The 13,680-nt window shown below is 43.4% G+C and overlaps 1 protein-coding gene across 1 annotated transcript; it reads left to right on the plus strand.

Annotated features, from left to right (window-relative positions):
- Window positions 1-1,216: 1,216 nt before the first annotated feature.
- On the plus strand, window positions 1,217-13,061 carry LOC311506817 (MBT domain-containing protein 1-like). Its single transcript, XM_084570911.1, has 18 exons — window positions 1,217-1,493; window positions 2,595-2,829; window positions 2,943-3,076; window positions 3,282-3,393; window positions 3,685-3,764; window positions 4,179-4,296; window positions 4,388-4,522; window positions 5,300-5,388; window positions 5,547-5,645; window positions 5,716-5,851; window positions 5,974-6,029; window positions 6,433-6,537; window positions 6,612-6,759; window positions 6,921-7,003; window positions 7,686-7,923; window positions 8,001-8,072; window positions 8,232-8,420; window positions 9,510-13,061. The coding sequence occupies exons 1-18, from the start codon at window positions 1,332-1,334 to the stop codon at window positions 9,608-9,610; spliced, it is 2,292 nt and encodes a 763-aa protein (XP_084427037.1). The 5' UTR covers window positions 1,217-1,331; the 3' UTR covers window positions 9,611-13,061.
- Window positions 13,062-13,680: the final 619 nt, after the last annotated feature.

A 13,680-nucleotide genomic window follows, 5' to 3' on the forward strand; every position in this document is an offset into this window, starting at 1 on the left:
AACGCCTAATGGGCTAAAATGCCTCCCAGCAACTGTATACCACTGATCAGCTGTTACGTTTAGTTAAGAATAAGAATAAGAAAAACCTTTATTTGTCCCACAATGGGGAAACTGCAGTTTGCAACAGCATAAAGAAATGGCAGAGATTGCACAGATTGAATAGTCAGATTTTGCACAGACTGGTGTAGCTGGGTTATAAAGTTATTACACCTTATGGTGTAATGATATTGCACATATTAGGAGTGCTCGTTTGGAAGCCTAACAGCAGCAGGAAGGAAAGACCTTCTGTATCTTTCCTTCACACATCGAGGGTAAAGGAATCTGTCACTGAAGCTGCTCCTCAGTCCTGTCAGGTCACCATGCAGGGGGTGGGACTCATTGTTCAGCATGGAGGACAGTTTAGCCAGAACTCTCCTGTCACCCACCTCCCCCACTGAGTCCAAGGGGCAGCCCAGGACAGAGCTGGACTTCCTGATGATCTTATCCTCTCCCTCTCTCTGATGCCACTGTTCCAGCAGACCACTCCCGACAGGATGGCTGATGCCACTACAGAGTTATAGAAGGTCTTCAAGAGTGCCCCTTTCACTCCAAAAGACCTCAGTCGCCTCAGAAGGTAGAGCCTGCTCAGTCCCTTCCTGTTATTTCTGCAGAAGTGGATCACACCAGATACTGAGAACAAAGTTTCACTTGCTGTGGCACCACAGAAGTTTGTACAAATGATTAATTTTCTTGAATTTCTTGAATCTCTTACATTTTCGAACTGTCATGTAACATCATCAGTTTGTATCATAAGATTCCACATGTACGCTTTAGTCAGATATGTGTATCTATGACAGATGTATGTTTATCTTGCTGTTCTCTTCTCTCTTTCTTCTGTCTGTACCCGGCTGGCCTTAGGCAGATGGGTCCCTCCATATGAGCTGGGTTCTGCTCGAGGTTTCTTCCTGTTAAAAGGGAGTTTTTCCTTGCCACCGTTGCCTTCAGGCTTGCTCTGGGGGTTTCAGGCCGGGTTTTTGTAAAGCGTCTTGAGACGATTTGTATTGTTATTGACGCTATATAAATAAAATTGAATTGAATTGAATAAACAAATAAAAAACTTAATATTTCTATTTTATTTGTTTAATTGGGTTCCCTATTTCTGCTGTCAGGACTTGTAAAATGTAAAATATGCTGAAGTTTTCAGTAATTTTTATGCAAAAATGCACAAGGAGTGTAAACACTTTTAATCGACAGTGTGATTTGTGCTTGTAGTTCGGTCTTTGACCAGCAGGGGTCATTGTAGGACTTACTATCGTATCTGAACGCAACACACGAAGCAGAACCAGCAGCCAATGAGCGCTCAGCGTCTGCAGCTCCGGCGCCTGCGCATTGGAACTATACTAACTGTGTTGACATGTCTGCCGTTGGGTTTTAATGATTATTTCTGCGGGTTTAGGTGTCAGACAGTCTGTCCTGCTCCGCCACCAGGCCTGATGGAAAACCCCAGAGACCTGGTGAGTTCTGGGGCTTGACTGTCCTGCTGGGACCAGCGTTCCCCTGCTTTGTTGTGGTTGTTGTAGCGGCTGCTTCAAAGCGAACACAGGGAGTTAAGTCAAAACTCCGTAAAGAAATCAGTCATTTTAACGTTTTTTTTGTTCTTCGACAAACACGTGCACAAATTGAAAAGACATTTAAACAGTTTATGTAAGAGTTTAATATACATTTTCATTCGGCATATACACAGTGCATCATGTGCTGCTTATATTGTGTGAAGTTTAATCTTTATATTCGCTTCGCCTGTTGTTCTGTCTTTTTCCGAAACTCCACTCAAAATCTTGCGATATTAGGTTTCCTTCCTCGCTCCAAAGACACGCGCCTTGCTGGACAACATTTTGAATATTTTACTAAATCGGATGAGGTGACCTTTTGTTCGGCTTTCATGCACTCCAACAGACAGGCTTTAAGTCAGTGAAAATAAGGTTTGGTTGTCGTATTGGTGTTTTCCCGCTACACTCACAGTGCAGAGTGTTACGGTTAATCAATGCGAAGACAAATCGATTTCAACAATAAACTGTGGTGCATGTTGATTTTAATATATGCCGAATTTATTGTTGGCTATATCTAAGTTAGACTCAGCAGCGGGTTGTTTTACGCGGACTATACCTGAGTGTCATTAGTCAAGGTAACCTGAAATGACCGGAATCCTGGAGGTCATTTGGTGCCCAGTGACACAGACGCAAGCTCAGAGTCTCCCTCTCTCTCTCTCTCTCTCTCTCCGTGTTGTCAGTCAGACTCTCTCTGTCTGCACCGCACTGCAGTGCTGCTGGTCACTGATGGAAAACACTGAATAAACAGCTGTCAGGATGGAGGTTGGAGGGGGAGAGTGTGTTTGGATCAACTGATGATCAGCTGATTGTGAGAGCAGACAATGTGGGAATGCACAATCCTTCAGAGAGTTAATTCTTCTGTCGTCTACAACCTGATGTTATTTGAAAATATTGAGGCAGCTGTGAAAATACAAATCAAGTTTTTTATTTAATAAAAAAAAAATGTAATTTTATTAATGTTTGTTGAAGTTTAAATGTCCTAACACTTTCGGGTGTCTCGTCCCTCAGGTGGAGCGTCCGTCAAGGAAGCGGCGGGACTCCTTTGGGATGCTGGACGGTCTGGAGGAGGACCGGAGCAGCTGCAGCACTGAGTCCAGCGGCGGGAGTGGGGCCTCCAGCCCTGAGGACAGCGAGGACGACGAGTTAGGAGGGGTGACCCAACTCACCCCTTCCTCCTCCTCCTTGACGCTCATCAAGACCAACGGGCAGGTGTACACTTACCCCGACGGCAAGGCAGGCATGGGTCAGTGAGACATATCCTGTAATGTCCCCTCCTCCCTGAACGTCTTTCTGCATGTAGACGTGTGTTGTCTCATTTCATTCTGACCCTGAGGAGACTCTCTCTTCCTTCCTCAGCCACCTGTGAGATGTGTGGGATGGTCGGGGTCAGAGACGCTTTCTACAGTAAAACCAAACGTTTCTGCAGCGTCTCCTGCTCCAGAAGTTACTCCTCCAACTCCAAGAAGGCCAGCATCCTTGCCAGGCTGCAGGTAAACGCACACAGGACTCGCTGCCTGACCACAACTACACAACTGCAACCTCTTCATTCTGCTTTGAATGGTGAACAGATTTAATCCATAAAATCTGACTCATACCTCTGATGCCTCCTTCGTCCTCCAAACACAAACGAAGGAGTTGAGAAATCTCTCGGGATCATTAACCTGGCGGAACTGTTTTCGTGTCTGTATTTTAAAGGGGAAGCCTCCCACTAAGAAAGCCAAGGTTCTTCAGAAGCAGCCTCTGATGACCAAACTGGCCGCTTACGCTCAGCATCAAGCCAGCCAGCAGAGCGGCGTCAAAAAGAGCGGTGAGTCTAACGTCTGCGTTCTGGTGGCACGCACCAGACTCCATTCAAAAAAACAACCAAAAGAAGTAGAAGTAAAACATGTGGGGAAACTCTTCCAGTGTTGCTTTTACAGACAATACGCTGGTTTATCATGTTTTCATACACGTTTTGTGTACTTCACCTGAGTTCCTGATGGCTTCATTATGAAATGACATTGTTAAAACTTAACACCTCTTTCCAGAAGTGTCTCTTTTCAGATGATCTTAGAAACTCTTAAGACTCAGAGCGTCAACTCTCGTTTGTGTGCTGCAGTAACTGTGGAGGTGTTTGACTGGGGTCGTTACCTTGGAGATGGAGAAGTGATGGGAGCACCAGTCAGCTGCTTCAAACACGTGAGTGCAACACACACACACACACACACACACAGAACACCCACAGAGGTGGTGTTTTGGCTCCTGTTTCTGCCGGTTTGCTGACATTGAATCATTTTCATTTGTTACACGAATAAACCAAATGGATCTTAAAATTGTGACGATGAAGGCGTCAGTGTTCGCAGATTTTAGTCAAGCTGTCAAAGATCCAACAGGAGACTGACTGACGTTGGTGTCATGACTGAATCTGAACTCAAAACAAAGTCCAGTACAGAGAAAAGTAAAAAGCAGCGATTTGTCTAGGCCTGATCAATGTCAGGATTGTTCTTCCAAAAAAGTTAACTCAAGGAGGAGTTTATGTTATCGTAGAATAAATAAATACAGTTGATTCAAGATGTGTTTGCAGTTGATGGTTTTTTCTGTTTTGTTTTTGAGGTCCTGATGGGGAAGTCGTGGAGCAACATCAGCGAAGGTGTTCGAGTCGAGGTCCCGAACACGGACAGCGGTCTGCCCATGAAGGTCTACTGGATCGCTGGCATCATCAAACTGGCTGGTAGAAGCTGACTTCCATACCTCCACACTGTTCAGAGTAACACCAGAGTTAAAAAGCCCTTAAACTGACTTGTGTGTGTGTGTGTGTGCAGGTTTTAAGGCCTTGCTGCGGTACGAGGGTTTCGACAGCGACTCCACCAGAGATTTCTGGTTGAACCTGTGTGTGCCGGACATCCACCCGGTCGGCTGGTGCGCTGCTGGTGGGAAACCTCTGGTCCCCCCTCAGAGTAAGGGACGCTCCCTGTCTGCACACCTGGGATGATGTCAGACAGTGTTACATCAGACTGATGCAGGAACCTGCTGGCACTCTTTGCAAGCAAGCTGACGTTATACTAGCATTGCTTACAGTCAACAATGCTAGCACAATGTCGGAGCTGTTGTCTGTCTTTTTACATCTAAAGACAGTGACATACCGAGCTGACAGTCAATGCTGGTGAACATCTATCACCCTGGTCTTCGCTGTGTGTCCTGCGCTTGGTTGGACCTATGTCAGCAGCTTTTTTTAGCTTTTTTTTCAGCATGTTAAATCTGTGGTGGAACAAGTCAGTGAGAGAGGTCACTCTGATTGGCTGTTCAGCTCAGAGAACCAGTGCACACGAAGGGAAACAGGTGGTGAAAGTAAACAAAACAACAAAAGTCATCGTCATTTAACCCGAACATTCAAATATTTTCTCCTTTATCTCGAATAAATAAATGGTAGACAAAGTGATCATCATGTTTCAGGAGATGCTAGCTTTGTGCGACGGTTGGTAGCTCTTCCTAGCCTTCAAGCTAGCTCTTCCTGTTTTCCCTTTTGAATGACAAATTCAGACCACTGCCACCTGTTGGTGTAAAGAGGTATGTGCTAGCTGGTTGTTGACTGTAGTTTTTGTGATGTATTTAACTGCTACTTTTTGGTTCGGACACAGCTCAGACTCCAGTGGTTCTTTGACGTGTTCATACCGTTTCATGTGAGGTTACCTCTTACTTACAACTAAAAACTGTGTGTGTGTGTTTGTGTTCAGCCATCCTGCACAGGTTCACCAACTGGAAAACTTTCCTGATCAACAGACTGACTGGTTCCAAAACTTTGCCCCAAGACTTCTCCTCCAAGGTGACTCACATGTTTGTAATTATACCTGTGAAGAATCTAATTGATATGATCCTTTTTCAGATTCATTAACTTTTAAAGTTTGACCCAAACTTACTTTTTAATGCCCCCCCAAAAAATGTATCCCTCCTCACCTCTTCCTTGTCCTCTTCCTCCTCCAGGTGCAGGAGAGCATGCAGTTTCCCTTTAAGAAGCAGATGAGAGTGGAGGTGGTAGATAAGTATCACCTGTGTCGGACCCGGGTGGCTCTGGTCGAACAGGTGTGTGCCGGCCGTGTCCGTCGACGGTTCAGGTGTAAATCTCCTCCTCCTGACGTTTTCGTCTCTGCAGGTGATCGGCGGTCGCCTGCGGCTCGTGTACGAGGAGTGTGACGACGGGACGGACGACTTCTGGTGTCACATGTACAGTCCTCTGATCCACAGCATCGGCTGGTCTCGATCCATCGGGCACCGGTTCAAACGATCCGGTGGGTTCGGCTGGTGTGCTGAATGTCACCAGACTCCATTTAGAAAATGCAGAATTTAAGGCAGCCGTTTGTAAACAAGCAGACGGTGGATGTAATGACGATGACCTTGTGTCTGTTTCCAGATGTGTCCAAGAAGCTGGACGGTCTAATGGACGCACCTGGACAGCTGTTTGCCAAGGTGAGCGTCACTCAACTTTACTTTCAGCTCAGTTCTCATGTGTGACTTTTATACTTTTCTGCATTTGTAACGTCTAAAATGTAGAGCTGAGATTATTTGAGAAAAACAACCTTTATTTTCAGTTTCTATCTGGTTGAAATAAAATGTAAAACCTTGTCTGATAAACTGAGAATCAAACAAACTATTTTGAAACATTAGGAATAGAAATCAAATTTTTCAAAGAGAGTGAAAATGTTAGATCAGACTGGGTCGGCCCATGTTCTCCCCACACGAGGGCAGTACAACACCAGCTCTACTGACTCCTCTTTTCTCTGCAGTTTGCCCTCAAGTGTAGTTTCTGGCTGGATGAATCAGGGCTCGGGTAGATGCAGAGTTAAAGTGTTGTCGGACGTTTCCTCTGCAGGTGAAGGAGGTGGATCAGAGCGGCCACTGGTTCGAGGACGGGATGAAGCTGGAAGCCATCGACCCTCTGAACCTGTCTGCCATCTGTGTGGCCACAGTGAGGAAGGTGAGGCCGAGCTGCAGCCGGCATCGACGGCTCCGCACCACCGGCCGATGTAACCTGTCGCCCTCCTCCTCCAGGTCCTGGCAGACGGATATCTGATGATCGGCATCGACGGCTCGGAGGCGGCCGACGGCTCGGACTGGTTCTGCTATCACTCCACGTCTCCCTCCATCTTCCCTGCAGGCTTCTGTGATATCAATAACATTGAGCTGACGCCCCCCAGAGGTACAGCTGCAGATAGACGCAGACAAACCTCCTGTCTTCAGCCGCTCTGCACACATGTTAGATAAACGATGACTAGGATGATGCTAACTACCTGTCTGCGTCCGATGAACAGACCCTTACTGCATGTTTGGTTATTTAAAACGATCTCCTCTGTTTGTCAGGTTACACCTGTCTTCCTTTTCGATGGTTCGAGTATCTGAAAGAGAGAAAGTCTGTGGCCGCTCCGGTCAATCTCTTCAACAAGGTCAGACCAAACATCAGTCAATTAATCGACTGACAGGAAGTCAACCAGCACCCGTCTGCATAGTCTCTGTAAACTGAATAGTTTCTGTTGAAGATGACACCGTGAACTGTGATTGGTCAGATTAAAAATGAGCAGCCTTAATCAGTATCCTGCAAACATCCGACATACACCGATCAGCCACAACATTAAAACCACATTGACCCTCTTGTGACATTCACTGTTATAGCAATGACACTCCTTGATGGCAGCAGCCATCCCCAGTAGGATGCAGCCTGACACAAGCACACAAACAAAACAGCACAAGGTGTTGACCTGGCCTCCAAATTCACTAGATCCTAAACTCATCAAGTATCTGTGGGATACACTGGAACAAGCCTGATCCACAGAGGCCCCTCTCCTCAACCCATAGGACCCAAAGGCCTCCACTAACAACATCCTGCAGCCAGACACCCTCAGAAGGCCCATGTCCATTCTCTGATAAGTCAGAACTGTTTTGGAGGCACAAGGGAGACCTACACAATATTAGGAAGGGGGTCATAATGTTATGCCTGATCGGTGTACATAGTAACAGATGCGCAAATTCCAAATGAATGTTGCATCTTTTTGACTAATAAATAGTTGAAAACTAAATCTAAATATTTAAATGTAGTGAAACAACGTTGGTAAATCCCTCCTCCGACAGGACGTCCCGAACCACGGCTTCCGTCCCGGCATGAAGCTGGAGGCCGTCGACCTCATGGAGCCCCGCCTCGTCTGCGTCGCCACGGTGACCCGCATCGTCCACCGGTTGCTGCGGATACACTTTGACGGCTGGGAGGACGAGTACGACCAGTGGGTGGACTGTGAGTCACCTGACCTGTATCCGGTGGGCTGGTGTCAGCTGACCGGTTACCAGCTGCAGCCTCCGGCTCTTAATGCAGGTAACACACAAGACACACCTGAGCTGTGTTTCCTCTTGTGTTTTTCGCGTGTTTACTGAGACGTCTGTTTGTTTCAGGTTCCAGAGAGCTACAGTCAGCAGCGTCCAAACAGAGGAAGAAATCCCAACAGTATAAGGGACAGAAGAAAAGTTAGTCTCCGTCTCTTTAAAGCTGATGAATGAATACGATCACTAATCTGCATGAAGTATTAAAACCAGATTTCGTTTATGGGTCACATGTGAGCATATCCTCCTTCAGCTTCAGCTCTGTGTGTTGGAAGTTTATGTCGTCTTTGTTTCGACTCCTAGAGAGGAAGTTGCCCATCGCTAAGCGGCCCGTCAGTCTTTCCGGCGCCGTGGTGACCGGCGTTCCCAGGAGCCTGTCAGGAGACGAGAACGAGACTCCGCCCGATTACCCATCACCCCCTCCTCCGGCCTCAGCAGCCCAGCCGTCCTCTGCTGAGTCAGAGATCAGTCCTCGCGCCGAGGGCACGGCAGGTAAATACAGCCGTTACTGAACGGAAACAGACACAGTGAATTCTTTCAGGAAGTCAAACAGACAAGGTGTTGTTTACTCTGATTAGTGAACATTAGTGATTCTGATTTGTCATGTGAGATGCAGCTGTATTATTGATCAGCTAAAACTTGATTACATCAAAGTGTAATGGTACTGGAAAACCGCGTTGTTTAGATAATTGTAAAATGGAAATCAGCTTTATTGACACTGATCAGGCATAACATTAAAACCTAATATTGTGTAGGTCTCCCTTGTGCCTCCAAAACAGCTGTGACTCATCATGGACATTGGCCTTCTGAGGGTGTCCTGTGGGGGCATTTGGGTCCTAGGGGTGGAGGGGAGGGACCTCTGTGGATCAGGCTTGTTCTAGTGTATCCCACAGATGCTTGATGAGTTTAGGATCTAGTGAATTTGGAGGCCAGGTCAACACCTTGTGATGTTTTTCTTGTTTTTTGAATTGTTCCCAAAGTCAGGCGGTATCCTGCCGGGGATGGCTGCTGCCATCATTGCTATGGGGTGGGGTGCCTGGTCTGGTCTAGGTGGGTGCTACATGTCTAAGTAACATCCACATGAATGCCAGGTCCAAAAGTTTCCCAGCAGAACATTGAATTGTCACAAGCCATTAGCATCTGCGCTAGAGAGTCTTGCCTGAAACACAACAGATGAGGACACAACGACGACTCGCAGGCACTGTCCACCAACCAACAATTAGACAAATCTCACTGGAATAGTTCAAAGGTAGACGCTGCTGTCTCGTTGGTTTGAGGTCTGTTGGGATGCTCGTTCATAGCGATAGTGCTGTCGTGGTAGGCAGCTTTTTTCCATCTTAGTGGATCACTGTTTAAAGAACTTAAACAGATATTTTGAGCATATTCGACATACAACATCAGCAGCTTCCCCTCACTTCTTGTGGTTGTATGTCTGTGGTGTTTCTGAGAAGATTGATCTATTCAAATGTGATAGAAAAGTCAGTTTATTCATGTACTTGTATTGTTTGTTTTGTCATTGTCTAAAGAAAGGAATGTGATCTTTTGTTGAGTTATAACTCTGTCTCCCTCTTTGTTTGGCAGGTCCACAGATCAAAATGGAAATCACTGGAAGGACGGAGGTATCATGTCAAAGGACTGAAACTGAAACCAACGGGTCATCTGGAGATTCAAACCAGAAGTAGGCCCTCGTCCTCCCACCTCTCTGTCTTCACCTCTCCCTCTTGAGTAATACTGATGAATTCAGATCATTCAGCAGCTTCCCTCCTCCGTCCTCCCGCTCCTCCCGCCTCTCTCTCTCTCTTTTCAAAGAACAAAACCATTCACAAACTCTGCTAAAGAGGAATCAGACGAAAAAATTACGATTTTCCTCGAAGCCAAGCTCTCAGTGGTTGTTTGTAGTGCGTGTAAATGTTTAAGGGTCAAACTTGATGCTGTGTAATGTCTCGTTGAGATTCATTTAAAAACACTGTGTGTTAATATGTGTGTGTGTATATGCTGGACTGATCAAGCGTCGCCACGGAGTGAAAAACCAGCAAACGGCAGCAGCTTGGTGTTTCTGCTTCCTGAACCTCGCTGAAGGGTTCAGATAAAAAAAAAAAAAAAAAAAGACTTGAGTGAAGCTGAAGTTAAGTTCAGACAATCGACAGTTCATCGATAAGTTTGGTTGAAAGTTCAAAAGCAGACAAAGAGACAGAGACTCTGACTGGAACTGCAATAAGACAAAAACAATAGTACAGAAGTAGGGGCTTAGTCTCAATCTGTAGAGAATCATTCTAGTTTATTTTACCTGTTGTGTTTCCACTGATGTGTCCGTTGTGTCTCGATGGGTCTTCCACCTCTGTCGAACAGATTTAGAGTATATCAGAACAAAAAGCTGCTCCTTGAATCCCATGCTGGGTGTTGGTGTCGCAGCAGTGAAGATGAAGAAGAAGAAGAAGAAGAAGAAGAACTTTTCTGATCTTTCGTGAAGTCATTCAGTAGAAGAAAATGAGTTGACCTCTTCATCTTTTGCTACCTCCATCTTTTGTCCCTTTTGGAAACTCTTCACGTCTCCAGATGTTTACCCCACGTGGATCAGTCTTTTCTGATTGAGGTGGATTAGAGGAATTCAAGTGTCTGTTCAAGGTGCAGATTCATCAGTTGTAGCTCCACAGCTGGGATTTCTTTCATCCTACCATCAGTTTTTTTCAGTTTTCCTCCTCCATTACAGGGCAGTGATGCTGGATCTCTACCAGTTTCCACACTTATTGTCTTCTTTCTGTCTCTGAGTCTTATCTTGACCTGCAAAATGACCTGTGGTCACAGGATAATCCAGCTTTAAGTGCTGTGTTTGTAGAAAGTCAGACGTGGAAACAAACCAGCATCATGACCGATAGAGACACATTAATGGAAACGCAGCAGGCTGAAATAGTCCAGAATAATCCTTTAATCTGAATTTACTCTTTGAACTGAACATTTCTATGATGCTCTTTAACAGTTCAGAAGCTGATATAGTAAAAATCTCCTCTCACACCGTTGATACCTCAACGAAAAACTATAAAATAAAAATTAAAAGAATCTTTAGGTGAATTTGATACAACAGATTATTTCAGAAATGATGTAAAAGGTCTAATGAAGCTGATAACATTATAAAAATAAAGTATAATTTAACTAAACAGATGTGTAACTAAAGTATATGTAGCAAAAACAACAGTATTATTATACAAACAGGTTTTCATGTATTAAAGTGAATCAAACAAAACTGTATGACGGATGGACGAGTGGACACATGAAGTGATTACTGTGTCTGTGACGTCACGTCCAACCTCCTCAACTGTAAAACACGCTGCTGTTAGGAAAAATTAAAAAAGCTAACAATAATCAAAAGTGCTATTTTTTACATAAAATAACTAAATCAAGAGGCCAATAATTATCATATAACAATCTTACGTATGGGAGCCAGCATCTGCAGACAAAATAAAAATAAAATGAAGATGTAGATGAAATAAAAATATTCAAATGTTTATCATAATCGTGACAGAAAATAATAACTGACATAGCTTCGTCTTGGTAAGATAAAATTTTTTACGGTATAACTAATTATTGTGTCATAAAGTTTTACGAACCAACTTTCAGCTATTATATCGTGAATTAAACGTTAAAACTCAAAATTCAGACTTATTGTTTGACATTTCAAAAATGCAAAAATATGTATGAACTTATTTTTAGATTTTTTATAGTTATATAGTTACCGTCATTTTAACTCAATAGCGCAAACGTTTGACTCATTATTTTTTCATGATGTTTAACCAAAACATTTAGCATTATTGTTCTAATAACGTTTGACTTTCTATCTTATACGCAGATCAAGTTTTTGACTAGTCTTGCAATTTCAGAGTTTTAAGTTTCACGTTTAAGATTTCTTCGCGTTTTCACACATTTTTTTTTTCTTCCTGAGATAAAAGGGCTCCTACATTAATCTGGTCTCGTGTTCTCTGGAGGTGAAGACGTGATGAAAACGACACAAATCGAGTGGTACAGTGTTCAATACGATGTACTCGAGGATGTGCTTTGAATTGTGCGAGCGTCGACGTCTGTGAACGCCTCGCACTCTAAACTCGTAGCTGTTTTCTAAACTTTTGCTCTCGTTACTGCTGTCGGTACGTCGTCCGTTCATGTTGGTCGTCTTTTTGTATGTGAACCGTCTTCGTACTCTGGTGCTATCTGTAGATGTTATGAACATCGAGTTTGATAAAGTTTTTATGGAACCATTTTGACAAACTGTCCGTGACCCCCGGTGAAGAAGTTGTCTTTGTATTTGTGACAGATTTTGTATACTGAGAAAAAGACTGAAGTGTGAAGGCGAAAGCTGCGAAATAATTGATCTGTGTTCCTTGTGAGTTTGTGACGTTAATATTTCTGTCTGTCCGCAGTGGGAAGGAGGTATTTGTAGGCACTTCTGGAGTTTGAGACTTAAAAGGAGGTCTTGAGATATGAAGTCTTGGACATTTGGATCTAGTTTCATGATCAGTCCTGGCCTGCATGCCTTTACAATTAAACGATCCATCCACTGGACATTTTCAGATCTAACTGGACAGAATATAATTAAAACCCGGCCTGACTCAGACTTTTATGTATGTAGTATATAATGAAGATGACTATGATGGTAAACGTGCTCCAGAATAATTTTCAGGAACTGACACATCAGCCACGGTTCTTCTCTGGTTCATTTCAGATGAGGAAAATAATTTTTACTCTGTATTTTATTCATTTCATTTCAATTAAGACTTTTAAGTTCTTAACCAAAAAAAAAAAATGGATACATTTTTTAATGTTTGTGTCCCACACTGAAGACCTTTCTGTCAGTGCTGTAGATGTCCACCGTGTCCACATGGCATTTACCCATCAAAACAAATGTCTAATATATATATATATATATATATATATATATATATATATAATCTGTAAATGTGTGACAGAGGAAATGTTGTGTACTTTCGTGAAGCCTTTTTTAATACATGTGCAATTTGTTGGCAGCATGATTGTGAAGAAATAATTTAGATGGAAAATAAAAAGACTCATTTACATTTTTATGCAATAGATTATAATGCAGTGTATTATTTCTGTGGTACATTGTTACGACTGAACGTGTCCTTATTGATATGTTTAATTTCCAAAAATTTATTTAGATAGAGATTTGTTTTTCTGTTGTTTGTATTCTTAAATATCAGAGCAAGTCATCCTTCTTAAACTTAAAGGGGAATTAACGTTTTTTTACAACCCGAACCTTATTTCTTGCATAAAATACGATTGTAATCACCAATATAACTTTGGTGTCATCTAGAGTCATTTGGACGATATTTAGATCTGCGTATATCCATATAGTGGGAGAGACTGGGGCAGTTATTGCTTTATTTAGAGGCTGCGTTTCGGTGCCCAAGTCACAAAAAGTTATATGGGTGAGTACGATCGTATTTTATGCGAGAAATAAGGTCCAGGTTGTAAAAAAAACAGTAGTTTGCCTTGAAGTAAATCTTGGACTTTGATATCTTCAGATGTAAGGGATGGGGTACAGAATCTGGCACTTTTATGAGACTAAACTAAAGATTTTGCAGGAGTCACAAGGTTAACATCACTTGATAAGAGATCACGAAACATTTAGAGCTGAATCCAGGACAGATTTCTGGTGGACTGATCGATCTTGTGCCTTTGCAAGTCTTAAAAATGCCTGAGAGCAGCCGAGTAATTAAAAAGGTAAGTGTTAACCTCATCA

Source organism: Chelon labrosus, assembly GCF_963514085.1.
Source record: "Chelon labrosus genome assembly, chromosome: 21".
NCBI classification, from domain to species: Eukaryota; Metazoa; Chordata; class Actinopteri; order Mugiliformes; family Mugilidae; genus Chelon; species Chelon labrosus.

Excerpts from the sequence above, each read along its gene's own strand:
- LOC311506817 (XM_084570911.1), top strand. The coding sequence starts at position 1,332 with ATGAGCGCTCAGCGTCTGCAGCTCCGGCGCCTGCGCATTGGAACTATA. Across the intron at positions 3,077-3,281 it reads GCATCCTTGCCAGGCTGCAG|GGGAAGCCTCCCACTAAGAA; the intron begins GTAAACGCACAC and ends TGTATTTTAAAG. Across the intron at positions 3,394-3,684 it reads GAGCGGCGTCAAAAAGAGCG|TAACTGTGGAGGTGTTTGAC; the intron begins GTGAGTCTAACG and ends TGTGTGCTGCAG.